The sequence below is a fragment of the Mus musculus genome, chromosome 14 (genome assembly GCF_000001635.26).
Source record: "Mus musculus strain C57BL/6J chromosome 14, GRCm38.p6 C57BL/6J".
Classification (NCBI taxonomy): domain Eukaryota; kingdom Metazoa; phylum Chordata; class Mammalia; order Rodentia; family Muridae; genus Mus; species Mus musculus.
Window position 1 is genome coordinate 33078625 of NC_000080.6, and position 17967 is coordinate 33096591.

The following is a 17967-nucleotide window of genomic DNA, read 5'->3' on the forward strand; positions in this document are numbered from 1 at the left end:
TAACGAGAAGAGAATTTAAGACCATGCCGACATGCTGGACTGATGTGTGGGCTAGTATTTAAACAACGTGATACAAGCTAGAGTCATCTTGGACAAAAAGAACATCACTCATGGATTTGCCTCCATGAGTCTGTCCTGTAAGCAAGCCAATGGGGCGTTCCCTTGATTAATGATTGATGTGAGAGTGCCCAACACACTGAGAGTGGCAGGAGCCCTGGAAAGATAGTCCTGGGCTGTATAAGAAAGCAAGCAAACTGAGCAATGTATGGGGAGCAAGCCAGTAGGCAGCTTCCCTCCATATTCTCTTTGTGCATCGCTGCCTTGACTCCCCTTAGTAATGGACTGAATCGGGATGTGTAGGCTAAACAGACCCTGTCCTCCCAAGTTGCTTTTGACCATAGACCTTTATCACAGAGCAGAAGGCAAACTAGGGCAATTGCAGAAAAAGCCTTAATGTAAAGCAGATATCTAGAGTCATTTACACAGCAGTTAATGTGTTTACCTCAGTGTGTGGAGATCTCGGATGGTTCCTACACTCACTCTGAGTTAGCTGAGACTGTCCCATGCACAGTCCAGGTCAGCAACCCAGTCACTCTGCCATTCAGAGTCAGAGATAAGATGAACACTTATCTGGGTTGCCATGTCCGCATTCTGCCTATACAGGCCCATACTCTCCTTCATGCCAGATAGCAAGAGAAAGGCAGAAGCCAGCTTTACATGCTGTGTTGCAGGGGAAAATCCTAGAGGCCAGCTGTGTCGCATGGATTCCTGTGGCTCAGAAAACACTGGTGACACATGGCCTTGATTTTTAAATGAAGCCTCAGCTGTCCTAGAACTAAGGTCTCAAGTGTTGCAGGATGGCTGCATTTTTATTCGGGGCCTTTTGTTCAAGAAATGCTTTCTGGGCAGTGAGTCTGTCATTAGCATGGGTAAGATGTTCTGAGTGTGTTAGGCTCAATTATCTTACAGTCCCGAAGCATGTGTCAAATTTCTGATGAAGTCACAGGAGACCGATCTGAACCCAGAAGACGGAAGGAGTTTCTACCTCAGAATGGCCCAACTCTGACAGGTCTCATGGAACATAGCAACCGTCCCCCTATCCTGACTTGTGTCAACAGAGGTCATCAAACTCTCACTGAAGACAGATGCAGAGGGAATGGTAACACTCAACCTGGGATCTTGGTGTCCCAGTGATCTGCCCTACACTGGGAACAGAGAAGAGCACAGAAGCCATGTGCTCCCCTCTTAGAGTTGGCATGCTACCCCACTCACCTCTTAGGGTCGGCATGCCGTCCCCACTTGGGACCTGGAATATGTCCATGGTGGAAAGTAGGACCTCGGTCTGGAAGTCTCGCTTCTGCTGGCTGGTGGCACCATCTGGGGAAGCCTGAAATCATGGCCCAGGACTGAGATGCCAGCCATCGTGTCATCATGTCCCCTTAGTGACCACATTCTCCTTGGCTAACTAGTGAGTATGGACTGCTGATTGACCATGACTGCCTTCTCTGAGGCATTGTCCTCTGATGACCCAGCCACCTCACCTAGGAGGGAAAGCTGTCTCTCAGAGTGAAAAATCGAATCAGAGGAGTACACAGCCAATGGCTACCCGGCAGGTATCTCAATGTAAGGCTGACTCTAGGACACAGCATGCTACTGCCCTTAGGGACCAGAGCTGAAACCACCCATGAACAAGCTTCTGCCCCAGAATTCTGTTTCTCTTCCCCTTCTCCTGAATGCCTATGTACAAATCACTTCCACCAAACCCTTGCCTCAGGCTCTGCTTCTAAGGACCTCCCATCTATCATCTGTTGGTCCACCTAGGCCTGAGGTTCACAGGTCCCACACCAAGTCACTGCACTACTAACAGTCAAACTCCCAATAGCAGCTGGGGTCTTAGGTCTTGGCATGCCCCGCCCCTGAAGGTCAGTCTCCTCCCACTGCACACAGTCCATTAACAGCCCCTTTCTAACCTACCTCCAGGATGACCTCCAAGGGCAGCCACTGCTTGGGATTGGACCCTCCAAGCAGTAGCTCCCTCAGGAGGACTTGCATGAACTCTCTCAGCTGCCTCAGAGCTGGATGTGGTTGGAAAGATGCTTGGAACCCCTCCGCAGCATGGCTGGCTTCAGCAGAGGCTCCAGGACTGCTCGTGTTTCTAGAGGACTCAGACGTGGTCTCCTGGGAGAAGTGACAGAGCAGTGTAGCTGGCTCCACTTGGAAGCCTTTGCCCACATGCCACTGTGGGCAAGGTCCTCATCAAAGCTACCTAACTCCTGCATGCAAACCTGTTCTGCAGAGGAAGGAGATTGGCCCAGTGTCAAACTTGTAAGGTGGCAACATCTGTCTGAGTTGAACTTTGAGAGCCACAGAGTCAGAGACCATCGAGGAGGTCTAGAATGCCATACTGGGCATGGCAACGTCTGGTTCTGGGACTCAGCTCTAAGTCCAATGCTCTACCTGTCCCAGCCCTGCTAATTCTGACAGACAGCATCCTTGGATAAGAAGGACAGAAAGGTAGTGCTGGAGGAGGGGAGAGAGAGAGAGAGAGAGAGAGAGAGAGAGAGAGAGAGAGAGAGATGGGTGGGTTCACTCCTCTAGATAGTCCAGGACAACATGGAGATGCCAAGAGGCCAAGTGATAGACCCAAGGACACATGGCCAGGGACTCTTGACTCCCGCCCCGTGAACTTTTCATGTGCCTTCATCTGTCGGCATCCCCTTTGCTCATTCATAAAATTAATGCAGCCATTCTTAATTAAGCCATAAAATGAATTTAATGGCACCTAGGGAGGTGGTGACTGCATTAATTAGCTCCGTGCGGCCTCGACTGGAAAGATGCCATATAAATTCACAGCAAATGGAAGGCTTTTGGCCATCGGCCACCTACAAGAGGTTCTGTCTCATTGTCTATGCAACAAAGAACTGGCAGAGATCACTTGGTTGAGGCTAGGGAGGATGAAGGCCACTTCAAAACTGGAGCAGAAGCCCTAAGATGGGGCCTGCTTGGCCCGCAGAGCTGTTTGTTGGCTGGAGAGATGATCTGTGGAGGAGGGACTTTCTCCTCTGTTTCCCTCCCACAGAAGTGACAGGGGGCCGTGGAGAAAGAACCTTGGGCCAGAATGCACTTGGCTAAAATCTCCCAATTCAGCAGATGCCAAACCTGGCTCAGACACAGGCTGAGGTAGCACTAGGGTCACAGTGCCAGGCCACAGATTTTGGGAGCCTGGTTCCCTAAGACCCATTGGGGACAGTAAGAGCAGCCTGAAGGACTGTCCTCCCTGCTTGGCCCAGGTCACCTGGTCAAGCTTGCATTTGGGTCTCTTAGCTGCAGCCAGCTGGGCCTTCTTTGGGTCTTTCTGGCTTTTCTGCTCATTTCTAGCAAGTTACTTGAGCATATATGGATTTGTCAGACCATTGTGGGACAACTTTCTCATTTTTTACGCATCTTTCAGTCTTTTTATTTAATCTCTTTATTTAAACTAAATATGCTCGTCCCTTAGCATCCATGGGATATTGATTCTAGGAACCCCTGAAGATACCAAATTCCCCAGATGCCCAACATTTATACAAAATGTTAGCATATTTGCATAGATTCTGCCCAAATCCCCCTTCCCTGTTACTTTATCATCTCTACATGAGTGGCAGTGCTTAATATAGCATCAATGTTGTTAAAATGCAATGTTTATGGAATAATAATGGGAAAATCTGCACATGTTGGGTACAGACAGAAACATGTTTAACGTCTAAAAGTATTTCTGTCTGAAGCTGGGATCACTCCCAAACAAAGCTAATGGACACAGAGCACTGGCCAGGCTTAGTCAGCTGTTTATTTTAAGTTGATCACAGTGGGAAGGAGACAGGTTTGGAGGACTGCCACTTTAAATCTTGGAAAGGTAGCATTTCTCAGTTTTGCCACCCTTTGGCCAGATGGGCCTGAGCCCAGGGACACAGAGGGACATTTTTTCCCCCTGAGGCTCTGTTCTCTTTCTTATACTGCCTTCACCTGGGGCTGCTGGGCTTCACAAAGCACCAGGTTTGGGCCTGTACACCAGGGGCTCAGGAGATGAGCTCTCCACATGCACACCTGTGGAAGGGGCTGACTCAGAGCCCTTCACTCGATCCACTAGCCTTGTTTGTGATGAGGCCACTCCATGCTCAACTCTGAAAGTCAGGGGTCATAAGCCCTGCTTTGAATATGATCTTCTAGCTAATGTTACAGCTTGCAAACAAACATCACAGCTCCCTCTGGGTCTCCGCTTCCTAATCCACCAGAATGGGGACTGAAGGGCAGATTTCTGCCTGGCTTCTTCCTGTGTTTCATTCTCTGCCCCGCGCCCCTGCTCTCACTACCTGCTTTCACTCAGATCCCTAGCGCTCTTGACTCACCTGACTCTACACCTGGCATGGGTTCTCTGACTCAAACTCACAGTTCTTTCTAAAGCCCCTCTTCTAAGCTTTCAGCAACCAAGCTTCAAGGCCTCCTCTTTTAGACCTAAGTGAGTCCTCACTCTTCTTGGTCCATTGGACTCTGAGCTGGGCTCTCATAAACCTACTACCCAGAAAAAAAAACTGGATCAAGTTCCAGGGGCCTAAAGACAGAAAAGAATTACTGAGAAGGAAAAGTGGAAAGACAGTGGTACCACCTAGTCTCTGTCCATGACACAGATGGCAAGAGGCCCCTGGCATGGGATACTGGTTTCCCAACACAAGGATGCTATATATTCCACAAATATATATTTGAACTTGAGCTATGATAAAATATCACATTATTGAGATTTCTAACAACTAAAACAAGTAAACAAACAGAAACTGGACTCTGGAGCTGAAATTGACCTTGAACTGCACCTCACAGCCAAGAAAAGGGAAATTACCCATGTTGTTTATTCCGTGTTCAGTCAAGTTGCTTAACGTGCATTTTAACTTTGGGAGGCAGGGAGGTACGCAGCCCTTCACCCGTGAAGGATGACGCCGTTCATGGCTGCTCACCCTGAGGCCTCAGAGCAAGGCGAGTCCTACCTTCTGGGTTTCCAGGGGGAAAGTGATAATGGCCACAGTCTGGAGGAAGTCAGGGGTCCTCCACGCTGAGTCCTGGGGGTAGGAGCGGTGCACCAGGCGGAGGAACTGAAGAACACTGCTGGGGAGTGTCTGCTCCCAGGCGCCGTCTCCTGAACCTGCAGGGGGCTGAGGACACACTCTGTTAGACTTGGTGTGAGACACAGCATGCAGCAGCAGGACAGAGGGACAGGGGGGTTAACTGAGAGAGGCCAAGGAGCTACAATACAGGGGGACATCTTCCAGAGTCTTGGTGTGACCTGCTTCTGGCAATTGCCTAAGACAGCTGGGCAGTAGCAGGAACTGGTCACCAAACAGGTGCGGACATTGTTCTACGTGTTTCATATATGATCCTTCCCTCACCTTAGAGAATGGATTCCGTATTTACTTCTGTTTTGCAGTTGGAAACACAGAGGCCTGGAGAGGCTCACTCTCACCACAGACCACCCAGTATGTGAAGGTCAACGAGAGTGAGCCCAGGTGATCTGTGTACTGTGTCCTCACACCATTCCAGTGGGCATGGACATGGCATGCTGGGCTCAGGGAAGAGTGTGCCTGTCAGTCCTCAGCCCAGCCTTCCTCAGCCTAGAGCCAACTTCCCCACTAGAGACTCCACCCTGACCCACACCGGGGTCTTCCTAGTCTGAGTAGGGCTTGAAGAGGCCTACTCATGCCAACCAGGAGCCTGGCATGTATTGTGCTGAGCTGTGCTGTGCTATGCTGTGTTGTGCTGTGCTGTCCTGTGCTGTGCTGTGCTGTGCTGTGCTGTGCTGTGCTGTGCTGTGCTGTGTGCTGTGCTGTGCTGAGCTGAGCTGTGCTGTGCTGTGCTGTGCTGTGCTGTGCTGAGCTGAGCTGAGCTGAGCTGTGCTGTGCTGTGCTGTGCTGTGCTGTGCTGTGCTGTGCTGTGCTGTGCTGTGCTGAGCTGAGCTGAGCTGATCCCCAGTGCCCTGTCTGAGCTGGAGTTTCCTCCCATACTCTGCTCTCTTCTCCTCTGGTCCAGACTGAGCCTCCTCCACCCAGTTCCCTTGTGTAACATACTCAGCTGCCCATTCGGAGACTGGCATGTGCCCCAGCCAAGACATCCAGCTACTGGCTAAGATCTTGCTATTCTGATGTCTGGAACTTCATATTGAAGCCTCAGCCCTAGGTAGGCTCTTTCTCTGCATAGCGACACCAACACACAGAGTCAACACCCAGCCTATTCCAAGTGACTCATGGGTAGGTATTAGAGTTATTCTTAAGATTAAATTTAGCCTTTGTCTCTCATCCCTCTACAAGTTTACCATGTGTAGATCTTATCTATTAAGGTTGGCAAATGTCACCTTTATAACAGGTCTGCTCATTGTATTAGATCAGTACTGAGTAGCTTTGCCCATTATTATGATGTTAAACTAATATCCTTCACATGTGAATTTAATGTGCTTGCTAATGCATTGCAAACACTTAGCCTTATACTTTCATTTCCCTCTGCATATTTTACAACTTTTTCTTTGTTTTAAATGAGCTTACATATTGCTTTTGCTTTGCTTTTGATAACATGTTGGTTAGGTAGACAACAGGTTCCTTACACTATGAATAAAAAATATACATCTTAGATATCCACAAAACTAATTGCATATTAGCCCTCCAGTAGAATGAATACAGTTTTTAAAAATGAAATGTAATTATATGTACATATATTTACATATACATATATACACACATCTATGTACATTATATATGCTTAGCCACATGGACATTGAGAGTATGAACCAAGAGATCTTTAAAAATGTAACTATAGGAATTCTAGAAAATAGCAAAATTGAAAGATGATAAGTACTGCAGTCTTAGAAAGTGACATAAGTAAGTCAGGGTACTCATCAATATATCCAAGATAGCACTCTTAAAATAAGTCCACAGGCCTTCAGGTTCTTTAAAAATAAAAATAAAAAACCTGCGATGGAAAGAAAGCTCAAATCCCAAAGCTGAAAGTGAGGAGGTAGAAACTACCACCCTGAACATGAGTTAGAAGCCACCTGCTGGGGCTGCCAGGTCCCGCAGGGGCCCATGTGTTAGAGCTGCACTGGTAACAACTGTACAAACTTGGGACAAATTAGGAAGTCTTGAGTCATTGGGGGTGTACCCCACAAGGGCAGTGTAGGATTTCAGGTTCTTCTCTGTTTTCCAAGGTAAGGAATCATGGAGAAAACCCAGGCCCAGGAAACTTGCATTTAAATAATATAAGAATTAGTAAATATAACAGTCTTTTTAATATAATGAAGGACCTGTATTTTATTTTAAAACTTGCACAATATCAAACCTCACAATAGCACAGTGGAAAGAAATCTCAGCCCAATAGCCTTTACAAATGTTCATATAAAATCATAAATGGAAATCTGTTAATAGAACATGGAAATGCACTGAAAGTAACAACACAAGGATTGAAGGAGATCTTTACAAGAATGCAAAGGATCCTGTTGATGGAATTTTATCACATGAAACTGATTGAAAGATACAAACACGTGATCACTTAACAATATGGCCAAGACAACACGAAAAATGGTTATTCTTTCAAAGGCTAATAACACGTGTGTCAAGGAGAGGACTCAGCCAATAGAAGCACTCGCTGCACACACAGCAAGTGACCTGAGTTTGGTGTGCGAGTTCCTGTGAAAAGCCTGGTACAGCAGCGCAAACCTTAGCCCTGGCACTCCTACAGTGAGACGGGAGGTAGACAGAAAATTGGTCAAAAGCTTACATGTGAGCCTGCCTGGAAGATGCAGCTATGAACAACTGGAAAGATCCTCAAAGAGGAAGGAGTGGATCAATGCCAAAGTTATCTATTGACATCCACACACGTGCCACAGCATGCACATGTCCGCACATATGCGCACATGTATACAGCTTTTAAAGTAAATGTTTTTGTTTTTAAGTGAAAAAAGACATAGGGTCTGTGCCTTCTCTACATAACCACATCTGCATGCAGGAGGGAGAAAGAGAGATTGGTAAAAGCTGAAACAATGTGGTTTTGATCTAATGCTAAGGAACTCTAAGGAACCATTATGTGTGTTCCTAGGTTGCTGAGGTTCTGAGAACGGGCTGAGCATCTCTGCACAAGAGTGCTAAGGTGAGCAAGAGATGTGTGTGTGTGTGGGGGGGGTTGTGTGGCTGTGGGGGTGTATTTAAAGTCTACTGAAGTGTTTCTGAAAAGTGCATTCAGACAAAAATGCATAAGGTATGCTTTAACCCCCTAACACACACACCACAGATTTTGACCCAAGAGGTCACCAAGCTAGAGAGCAAAGATGTGCATTGCAGATATTTTGTAAGAAGGAATGCATCAAGCAACACCATACATTGTCTATTACAGATATGGGTACCTCGTGACACACAAGTCTTACATTTTTCTACTTTATTGACATAAAAAAATAAGTCCACAAAATATTGTGGAAATAAAAGAAAACTTGTTTTTTGAGACTCCATCCTCTGTAAGGACATGGCATGATTTCCTGAAGATGCGTGCTGGTTATTTCTGTCTAGATCACAGTGGCTGTGTTTGGAGCTGCGGTGGGTGTCAGAGGATTGTTAGGTTTGGGTTGCTATTCTTTGCATGTGAGAGACAATACAGCATTTTTTTTTACAAGAACAATGGCATTCCCTCACAGAACCAAGGCTCCCATGAGGTTTGGTATCTTCAGAATGAAATTGAATTTCTCAGCCTCTTACCCTTGCTGACCTTTTCCCAGACCAAACAGCCTTCACCTCTTACAGCTGCCACAGCGTTTAAGTGAATCCCTTCTACCCAGTTCTCACAAGCTTTGAAAGCCAAGATCAAGCAGCTCTTGTACCAAATGGCTCATTTTCTCTGAGACAGGTATCTACCTCAAAGTATCTCTCGGGCAAGGACTGATGCAGATGACCCTCCCCATGGTGACATTTGTGTCTTATAAGAAGGAAAAGAGAGACCCAAGGTAGCACAGTTGCTCAGTGTCACCATGGGGTCCCCTCCACCACACTATGAGACAGCAGCAGGCTCTCACCACATGCCAGGCAGATGCTGGTGCCATGCTCCTGGACTTCCCACCCTTCAGAACTGCGAGCTAAATTGGCCTCAGTTCCTTGTAAATTACGTAGTCACAGGCATTTCTCTATATAAGAGAATGGGTGAACACATAAGCTTTACTAGGAAGCTTCTGGAACAAACAAACAAACAAAAAAAACCAAGCTGACCCTTCCAAACTCCTTTCCATTGGAACCTTCTGGTATGGTGTGTGGGGAACAAGTCTCACCTGATTCATGATGGCTTTCAGCATCCCCAGGAGTAGCAGAGCACCTTCTATGCACAGCCCAGCCTGGAGGACTTCTTGCTGATGATGTTTCTGAAGAAGCCACTGAAGCATCAAATCCAAGTTCTCCTTATGGAGAAAGAAGAACCTTAAAGAGATCTGCCCACCAGTGGCTAGCTTTATCACAGTGCTTCACACGTCCCAGGGTTCCCCAGTAGGAAAAACAAGAGGACAGAAACAGAATGGGCCACTGGCCCTTAAGGAAACTTCCAGCCCCATGTGCATTAGAAGCACACAACTCTAAGAAGGTGCAAGATCTACCAGCAACTTGTGGCAAGTGGATTTCTTCAGGGCTAAGGGTGCATCCCAGGCACAGTGTGTGTCTGGGATGCACAAGGCCCTGGGTTCTAATCTCAAAAAATATTCAACGTCCCAACCAAGTTCAGTGGGTATGGTCAATGAACTTATAGTAGGCAAGAAGGATTTCAAGGTTCAGGACAAGTGCAGGGAAGGAGCAGGGTGTAGAATCAGGAGACCTGACGCTGCCCTTTTAATAGCTCAGACCAGCTACTCAGCAAGCTCTTCAGCCTCTTGGCGGTTCATTTTCCTTCTCTATGAAATGGAAGCTCACATTATCTACTCCCACGGGATTGTTTAAATATCAAGTGAAATGGAATATGTAAAATGTCTCCTACAGGTCTTAGACTCCTAGATGTTTGTTTCCCATAATACAGAGAAATAAAAACGCTGGGTCTCAATGAACTTAACACAGCATAGTCAGAACCTTGGGCTGAAGTGGTCTACACTGTATTTGTGTCTGTGGAGATGTAGATCAAATCCATAAAATATGGGAGTGTGTAGTGGGCTGAATGTTTTAGCCATGCTTTTGTTCTATCCCAGTTCTGTTCAGTTCAGCTCAACTAAAGGCTAAGAAGTTATTTCCGGTTCTGCTATTCATCAGGAACCTGGGAAGATGCGTCAAGGGTCAGATCTGTCTCCCATCTGCTCAGTATTTAAGGAGACAGCTCACCTACAGGCACCAATGTTATGTGAGGCACAACGGAGGAAACTGTCTAGGGATGTCAGCAGGAAGTGGCAGGTGACAGTGGGAGAAAGGAAGAAGGGCACATGAGACATGTGACACATGCGACAGCTGAGCACATAGCAGCTGTCCCCTTGTGGACATAACTCAGCAGAGTTATATGGGGGAAGATGGGGTTAAGTTGAAGCCAGCTGGGAAGGCTAGTCAAGTAATCAAACTGAAGGAGTTTTGATGCAAGCTGGGGCCTGCATCTGACCTGGAAGGTGAGAAAGCCCAGGAAGGCTTGGACCAAGTGTAAACATGGGTTACGGGGAGATGAGGAGGTGAGCATGGGCTCTTCTTTGGGGAATTTGAGTAACAGGGAAAAAGTATGAATTAAGAAGCACCTTCTGGTCTCGGGGACATGGTTGGACATGCTTGTGGTCTGCAAGGGAAGGGTCAGCGAGAATTGAGAAACTAAAGAGGAAGAGGGAAATGCTGCATGTGGTAGGTCACTCAGGATTAAAGAACATCCTCTCTTGGTGACAGTGAAGGGGATCACTCATGATGAGCAGAGCTGAGACCTAAGGTGGGACACTGGGGCAAGGCCAGCACTAGTGTGCTTCGATTTCTCTAACCAGAAAGAGATTCAATTGATCACATCAGGTATTCTACAAGCAAGAGTGGGAGGTGGGAGTTAAAGAAGTCATTAGTGCTGATGGGAGGGATTTAAAGGTTAGCCAGGGTGCAGGGTGTGAGGGAATGAAGCAGGTCAGACATAGTTCCAGTTGGAAGGAGCAGAGGGATAGAGAATCTTAGGGAACAGCCATAATCATAGGAAATCAGAAAGCAAAGAGTGCCTCTCCTCCCCAGGGTGCACCCTAAACATACTCTGGGCCCATTGGTCAGCTCTGTAAGTGGTGTCTGGAGGAAGAAGGAAGATACGATGAGGTACACTTCCGGAATGAGAACATGGTAGGCCAGAAAGTCATTCAAGACCCGGAACCCAGGAAGCAGGCAGGGGCTCTGGTCAGGCACTGCAGGGCGGCTCTTCAGGTTGTCTATCGATCAGGTAAAAGAGGCACAAAAATCAGTTACTGATACCAAGTCAACACACTGAATACACCACAGAAACACTGGATGAAATGTGCTTCATATAAAGAGCACATGGAAGTTCCTTGTGACCATGCCTGGCCAGTTCTTAACATGCTCACCCATTCATTGAACCATCTACCCATTCATCTATCCATTCATTAACTCATTCATTCATCAAAAACAGACACTAAATGCCAACTATGCAGAAAGCACCAAGGCAATCCTGTATTGGACAGAGGAGCTATCACACTTCAAAAAGAGGTACAGATTCCAGGCACATATGAGGCACACAATGTAGTGGGGAGGGCAGACATAAGGCGATTCATAAAAATTAATATGTGCTTACGAATCATGGCGGGAGTTAGAGAGATGTCATAACGGAGCAGAGAGATGTTATTCAACCTCCCAATTCTGGTTGTGCTCCCCCCACCCCCGTCCTGAGGGAAGGGCACTAAGATGGGACATGAAGGACGAGTCAACCTCTACAGGAAGATGCATCCAAGGAGAAGAGTCAATGTGCAAGGTGCCCAGTGCATAAACGGATAAGGAGATTTGAGGGCTGGAAAGCAGCCCACAGAAGCCAATGAGCATGTGGTACTAGAATTCAGCAAAGGGAGTCTAAGGAGGCAAGGGATGATCTGGGGACTGAGTCACCCAAGTGGGCAGGGTGTGGGCAGGGCTTGGTCCTCACTCACACCCAGGACAAAATAGTAATGGCTTCATGGAGACACTCACCCATCACAATGTCCACCCCGTCCATGCAGTTCTCTACCCAGCATCCAGCAGATAGGCCATCCCTAAATCGCCCACGGAGGGGAGGGCTTGACAGAAAGTACAGCAGCAGCTTCAATGCCAACGTGGTGGTGCTGGGATGCAGGTGACCCTGCAGGAGGAGCAGGAACCAGTCGGGCCCCAGGCTCAGAAACACCTGTTCCTTTAACCTAGAGGGGCAAGACATGAAAGCAAGTCATCTCTCAGCCCATGAGCAAGAGGCATGCCCAGAAGACAAGTGCAGCTTTACAAGTCACCGCAGGAAGGGCCACTGTGCACGAACTGTGATTATAATTTGAAGGAATACAGTAAAAGTCTTTCAGGATCATGGCACAATGGATGGGTTCATCCATCGACAGTGCTGTGTACGCAGGCAGAGCTTCTCCAGGCAACTGGGAACTAAGTCAAGGCATGGGGATGTGAGCGCTCCTTGTAACCCTACCCACTACTATTCATGCTTACCAGTCTCTCTTCATTACCATCAGCAGACCAGTGATCTAAGACATACAGTCACCAAAACTAATCCAGTGGTTAGCTGTGATGTTTGTACCTCTCAAACATGGACGTTAAAATGCTGAGTTTAGATTTGTTAGAGGGAACTAAATGGCAGGGAGGAAAAAAAAACTGTCTAGAAAGGACAACAGAGAGAGTAAAAGTCCCGGCCACTTAAGAGCCATAGAAAGCCATCTGAGCAGGGCAGATTCTCAGCATCAGCTGCCACACTGGGCCTGCTGAGGGCTGGCTGCTGGCTGCTGAAATGAGCTAATACTGGGCTAGAAGTGGAGAGATTGCCTTCCTTTTAGTGTTGTCTTTGGTGCTTATTAACTGGATGGCTTTGACAAGACTCTTTATGTGCTCCGCCATTTAACTTAATGATAATAGGAATGATAGTGATGAAAGTGGTGGTGATGCTGATGATGGAGTGGTGGGAACTATGACGATGGTACCCATCCTACTCATGGTGGTGAAAGCGATGCGATGATGATTGACATGGTGGTGGTGATAATGACGAGAATTAGCTTAGAGATTCCTTGGCATCCCAGGCAGGCACCCTTCTCAGAGTCACCTGCCAATCACTTTATCCTCACCCAAGCTCACCAGGAAAACTACCATTTTCCTCTCACACTGAGCAGAAAGAGGCATATGAAACTCACGGGACCTTTTTGGGACCTTAGGGAAAGAGCTGAAACTCCAATCCTAGGTTGAGATTGAAGAGTTCAAATGTGAGAGAGTCACCCTTGATTCTCCTCCAAAGAGATAGAAAGGGAAAGGGCTGGGCTCATTCATCTCTAAGGCATCTCTCAGCTTGTGTTTTGATTCTAGGAATATATAGGCTCATAGGCTGGTAAGAGTGGTTTTTGGTGTGTGTGCATTCTGTGTGCGTATTGTGTGTGGTATATTTACATGTATGCACGCACAAGTGCAAGCGAGGGTGAATGCCAAGTGTCCTCCTCTATCACTCTCCCTGTTATTTTAGTAACAGGGTCTCTTACTGAATCTGGAGATCACAGTTCAGCTAGACTAACTGGCTAGTGATCTCCTTAGCTCTATCTGCATCTACCACTCTCCCCAACATTAGGTTAACAGATAGACATCACATCCAACTTTTACATGAGTGCCAAGGATTCAAACTCAGGTCCCCATGCTCCCTGACCGAGGCGCCTCTCCAGCCTCAGCTGGAAAGTCATTGGCTACTCTTTGCTGTTTCTTTGCTGGGGAGCATCTCTCTACCATAGCACCAAACACTTTCACACACTGACTCATAAACTCAAAGAGAGTGCAAAGTCATGGGATGACTGGCTCAGAGCTGCATCCTCCAAGCCAGGAACAGTATCTGGTATACAGTAGGTGCTCAACAAATAGTGGTTAGCTGAATGACTCCAGAGTCTTAGGCAGGCAACAGGAAAAGTAATGTAATCAGCTTTGTGATTAAACATTACTCTAAAGGTTAACTGAAGGCAGATCCTCCTTTTAGTCCAGGCTGGAAGAACTTACTAAAGCACTAAGTGAACAGTAGAAGAGTTTGGCAAGCCTTTTCTACAATAGATGTACTTTATGCTAACCCTTTCTCCATTTTGTTGCCTGCCAGGTGTAAGACATCAAAGAAAGCAGTTGTCACAACTGCCAGAACAATAGCCATTACAGGATACGATGGTGGCAAAAAGAATTTATTGAAATGATCTCAAAACTGTTTCTAGTTCTCTGTGCCCATTGAGCATTTGCATCAGGATATACCTCAGGGCAAGGTCTGGCTTACTGACTGGAGAGAATATAATTTCTATTCTGACTAGTGCAGAGCACACTGCAGCAAGCAGACTCGAGGATGCTAAACTTTTCATTAAGAAGAAGTTTTAATGCCCCACCCTGTGTGAGGCAACCCCAAGCCAACTCAGCCTTCCTGGGTCTACTCACTCAGAGGTCAGATGAAGTTGGGAGGAAGATATTACACCAAACAGCATCTCCAGCAACTGGTTTCTAAGCCAGATTGCCTTTCCAGATGTTTGGCTTCCAGCTACAGAAAAAAAGAAAGAACAAAATTCAGATTTGAGAGAAATCGGATGTAAAGAGACATAATACTTGCATACAATTGTATTCATCAAATACGTAGTTTTCTTGGGAATTGAGCCACAGATAGGGCTCAAAATCTTGGCATTGAATTCTAGACTTCTGTGCAAGACTTAAAATGAGCTTCAGAATACTGCTGTTTCCCTTTACTTGGGGATAGCTTCAGTGTGTACTCTTGGGGGAGACAATCTTTGAAATGATAAGGTCAAAACTATTTTTCAGTGAGAAGCAGCTTGACCCTTGAAGCATCAGAAAAACTCTAAAGGACACGCTAGCAATGTTTAACAGAGATTTACATTGAAGACTGATAACAGGCATCTTTCATCTCAGCACTCAGGAGGCATAGGCAGTAAATTTCTGTGACTTCATGGCCAGCCTGGTCTATACAGGGAGTTCCCAGACCAATCAGGGATACATAGCAAGACCCTGGCTCAAAAAATAAGAAGGTGTGGGTAGAATTTTCACCACGAAATCCATGTGAGAAGGTCTGGCCAACTATCATCTTCGACCCCCTGTCCATCCACTCATTCTCTGGCTGTTTGTTGTGATCAATTCAAGGAACACACACCTCACAGCAGAAGCTTGGAGACGAGTGGTTCCATTTCTCTCTCTTTCATTCTGGCCCTATCACCCATTAAGTCCCTGATCTTGCTGACCTTTCAGTTCTGTCCTCTGAGCAGAAAAAAATAGCAAGTTCCATTTTTGAGGCTTGGCCTAAGAAGAGGTAGGGCTCAGCAATGCTGCCCCAGAGACCATTCTGTGACCGTGAGACTGTTTTACTTCTGCCTCGTCCCATGCAGGGGGACACTAGCCTCATGCTGTGGCCATATTTGGAAATATGGCCAATGTGAAAATCCAAAACTGTAATTTTTAACGATTTAAGTTCTTCTGTATTGTTATGTGTGTAAGTGTATATGAATGAACATGCTTGAGAGTGTGCATGCACCTGTGTTTACATGTGGACAGAGAACAGAGGGCGATGTCAGAATGTCTGTTGCTCTCCACTTTGAGAGACAGAGTCTCTCTCACTAAATCTGGAGGTCACTGATTTGGCTACACTAGTTGACCAGAGAACCCTACAGATAAATGGTCTCTGCCTCTCCAGCTTTAGGGTCACAGAAACTGTCTAGTGTGTCTGGCTTTTCATATGGATATTGGAGATCCAAGCTTATGTGGCAAGCACTTTACCAACTGAGCCATCTCTCCAGCCTCCAGTTAGTTAAATTTTACATGGAAGTGGTCCCATCTTGGGCAGCACAGACCCAAAGGGTCAAGGATAAAGTGGTTGTAGTTGCTACCCTATGCCCTCCTAGCAAAGGGAGACTGGGTAAGATGGGGAAGCTGTTTCACATGGGTAAGAGAGTGGCCCAAACACATATCATAAACTCTACATCATGAGAAGCCTGTGGACTTCAGAAATAAAGCCTGGTGGGACTGGAAATGACTAGGCTATTAGAGAAGGCAGAGAATGTGGTGGGCAGGATGCCATTCCTAGAGAGACAATGTGTTCACGGCATGCACAGAGGTTATGAAATCTGTAACAAACACTTCAGAGTGTTAGCTTGAGGCTCATTGATACTGGGGAGAGTGAAGGTTCAACCAAGAAAGGTCAGGACTAGCATATAGAGGCTGCCTATCCTGGGAGCCTTAGAAGCCATTGCAGGTTTTGAAGCAGGCATATATGGTTTGGTGTATTGTGTAGCTTGAACTGTATAGCTTGAGGTTCCACGGCCACTGTTTGTCCATCATAGCTGCGAGTGTCTCCCTTCTTTCCCACAGCTCATATCCATGCAAAGTGGTTCCCACTGTGTGCTTTTGGGTGTCTTGAGGATCATCCCGACTCTCCCATCTGATGTCTGAGAAAGGGGGCTCTCACCGGGTCTGGAGGGGTCCTGGGCTCCATCCAGGCAGATCTGCCTCTCGTTCACTGATGAAGGCTTGAGGGTGTATATGACAAACAGCCCAACCCTGCGTGCAGCAAGATGAGAAGGGTGTGCTTAGGCAGTGGTCTCAGCTGTGCCTGGGATTGCGCTAAGTGTTTTCTACGTGATCCACTGAAGTGGGGCTTCTAGGGAAAATCTGAGGGGAAATGGGATTTGGCCGTGATCAGCACTGTGCTTCTAGAGACTTCCAAATATGTCAAGATTTATCAAAGAAATTAACACTGGTTCTTCCAGGTCGGTTTTTCAGATAGGAATGAAGAAGAAAGGGTGGGATGTGGAACTGCCTGACCACCGAGGGAAATCTGCAGGCAGTAGACAAGGGGCTATGGCTGCTAGCGTGTCTGTGAGAGTGGATGTTCTTGAATTCTTGAGCACGGAATGGGTGTCTGAATACCAGAGCCTGGAAAATCTGCCGTCTTCCACCCAGAATCAAGCAAATGCACTCTCGTTCCGATGTTCATTCCTGACCAGGGATTTCTACACCGTTTTGAATTATGTTAAGTGCCGGGGGTGGGGGTTGGGGAGACATATTCCCTTACAAAATAGTTCTAGGCTCTTCCACCTGCACTACCCCCCTGGGGAGCTTGCGGAAGTACCTGAGTAAGTCCTGGATGTTGAAGTGGCCCTTCAGCTGACAGCCCAGAATGGCAATGATGGTGGAGACCTTGGACAGAGCCAGACTCGGCTCATTGAAGAGAAACAAGAGCTTGGGTAGCAGCTGTGCCTGGTGGGCTACCTCAGCGTTCCTGGGTCCTTCCCTGGTGAGCCCAGGAGAGAGGCAGTAAAAGCTTTTACCGGAATGAACCAAATCTGCTGTGTTTCTGCTAAAATGGCTTTCCAAGCTAGGCTTGTTCCGTGGCCCTCTGACACCAGTGGTCTCCTGGCAACTTGTCAAGATGCCATCAGACACTCGTCAGGTGTGCGTCTGCCAAGTGTCAGAGCGGCTGGAGCATGCGATGCTTGTCCCTTCCAATCCCCGGAAACCGATTTTAAAGACAAACCCAGTTATTGACTCGAATTCTGAGCCTCAGGGAGGACTAATGCTGGCCTCAGAGAACCCAGAACAAAGACAGCAGACGCACGTGTGACCCAAGAGTACTCCCCAACAAGCAGCGAAAACAACTCAGACCCATAGCGCCCGTCTGCCTGTGTGATCTTCCTGCCCACCCCAAACCACAAAGTGGATGAGAGCTCAGTGGAGAGGCAGAGGAGAGAGAAAGAATTCAAGAACCCACACCCCCCCTCCCCAGGATAAT

At 47.1% G+C, this 17967-nt stretch overlaps 1 protein-coding gene across 6 annotated transcripts in view; it reads right to left on the reverse strand.

Moving 5' to 3' along the window:
* Positions 1-17967, reverse strand: part of Wdfy4 (WD repeat and FYVE domain containing 4) — a 234309-nt gene that overhangs the window by 119078 nt on the left and 97264 nt on the right. For 4 of the 6 annotated variants that reach the window (XM_011245118.3, XM_006519277.4, XM_006519278.4 and 1 more), the window contains 9 exons: positions 17308-17469; positions 16645-16736; positions 14616-14715; positions 12168-12373; positions 11229-11398; positions 9320-9445; positions 5016-5180; positions 1975-2178; positions 1273-1387 (listed from right to left, as the gene is read on the reverse strand). In XM_011245118.3, coding sequence (XP_011243420.1) covers positions 1273-1387; positions 1975-2178; positions 5016-5180; positions 9320-9445; positions 11229-11398; positions 12168-12373; positions 14616-14715; positions 16645-16736; positions 17308-17469 — 1340 coding nt within the window. The remainder of the gene's footprint in view (positions 1-1272; positions 1388-1974; positions 2179-5015; positions 5181-9319; positions 9446-11228; positions 11399-12167; positions 12374-14615; positions 14716-16644; positions 16737-17307; positions 17470-17967) is intronic. The other 2 variants (XM_011245119.3, NM_001146022.2) reach the window with 2 other exon arrangements.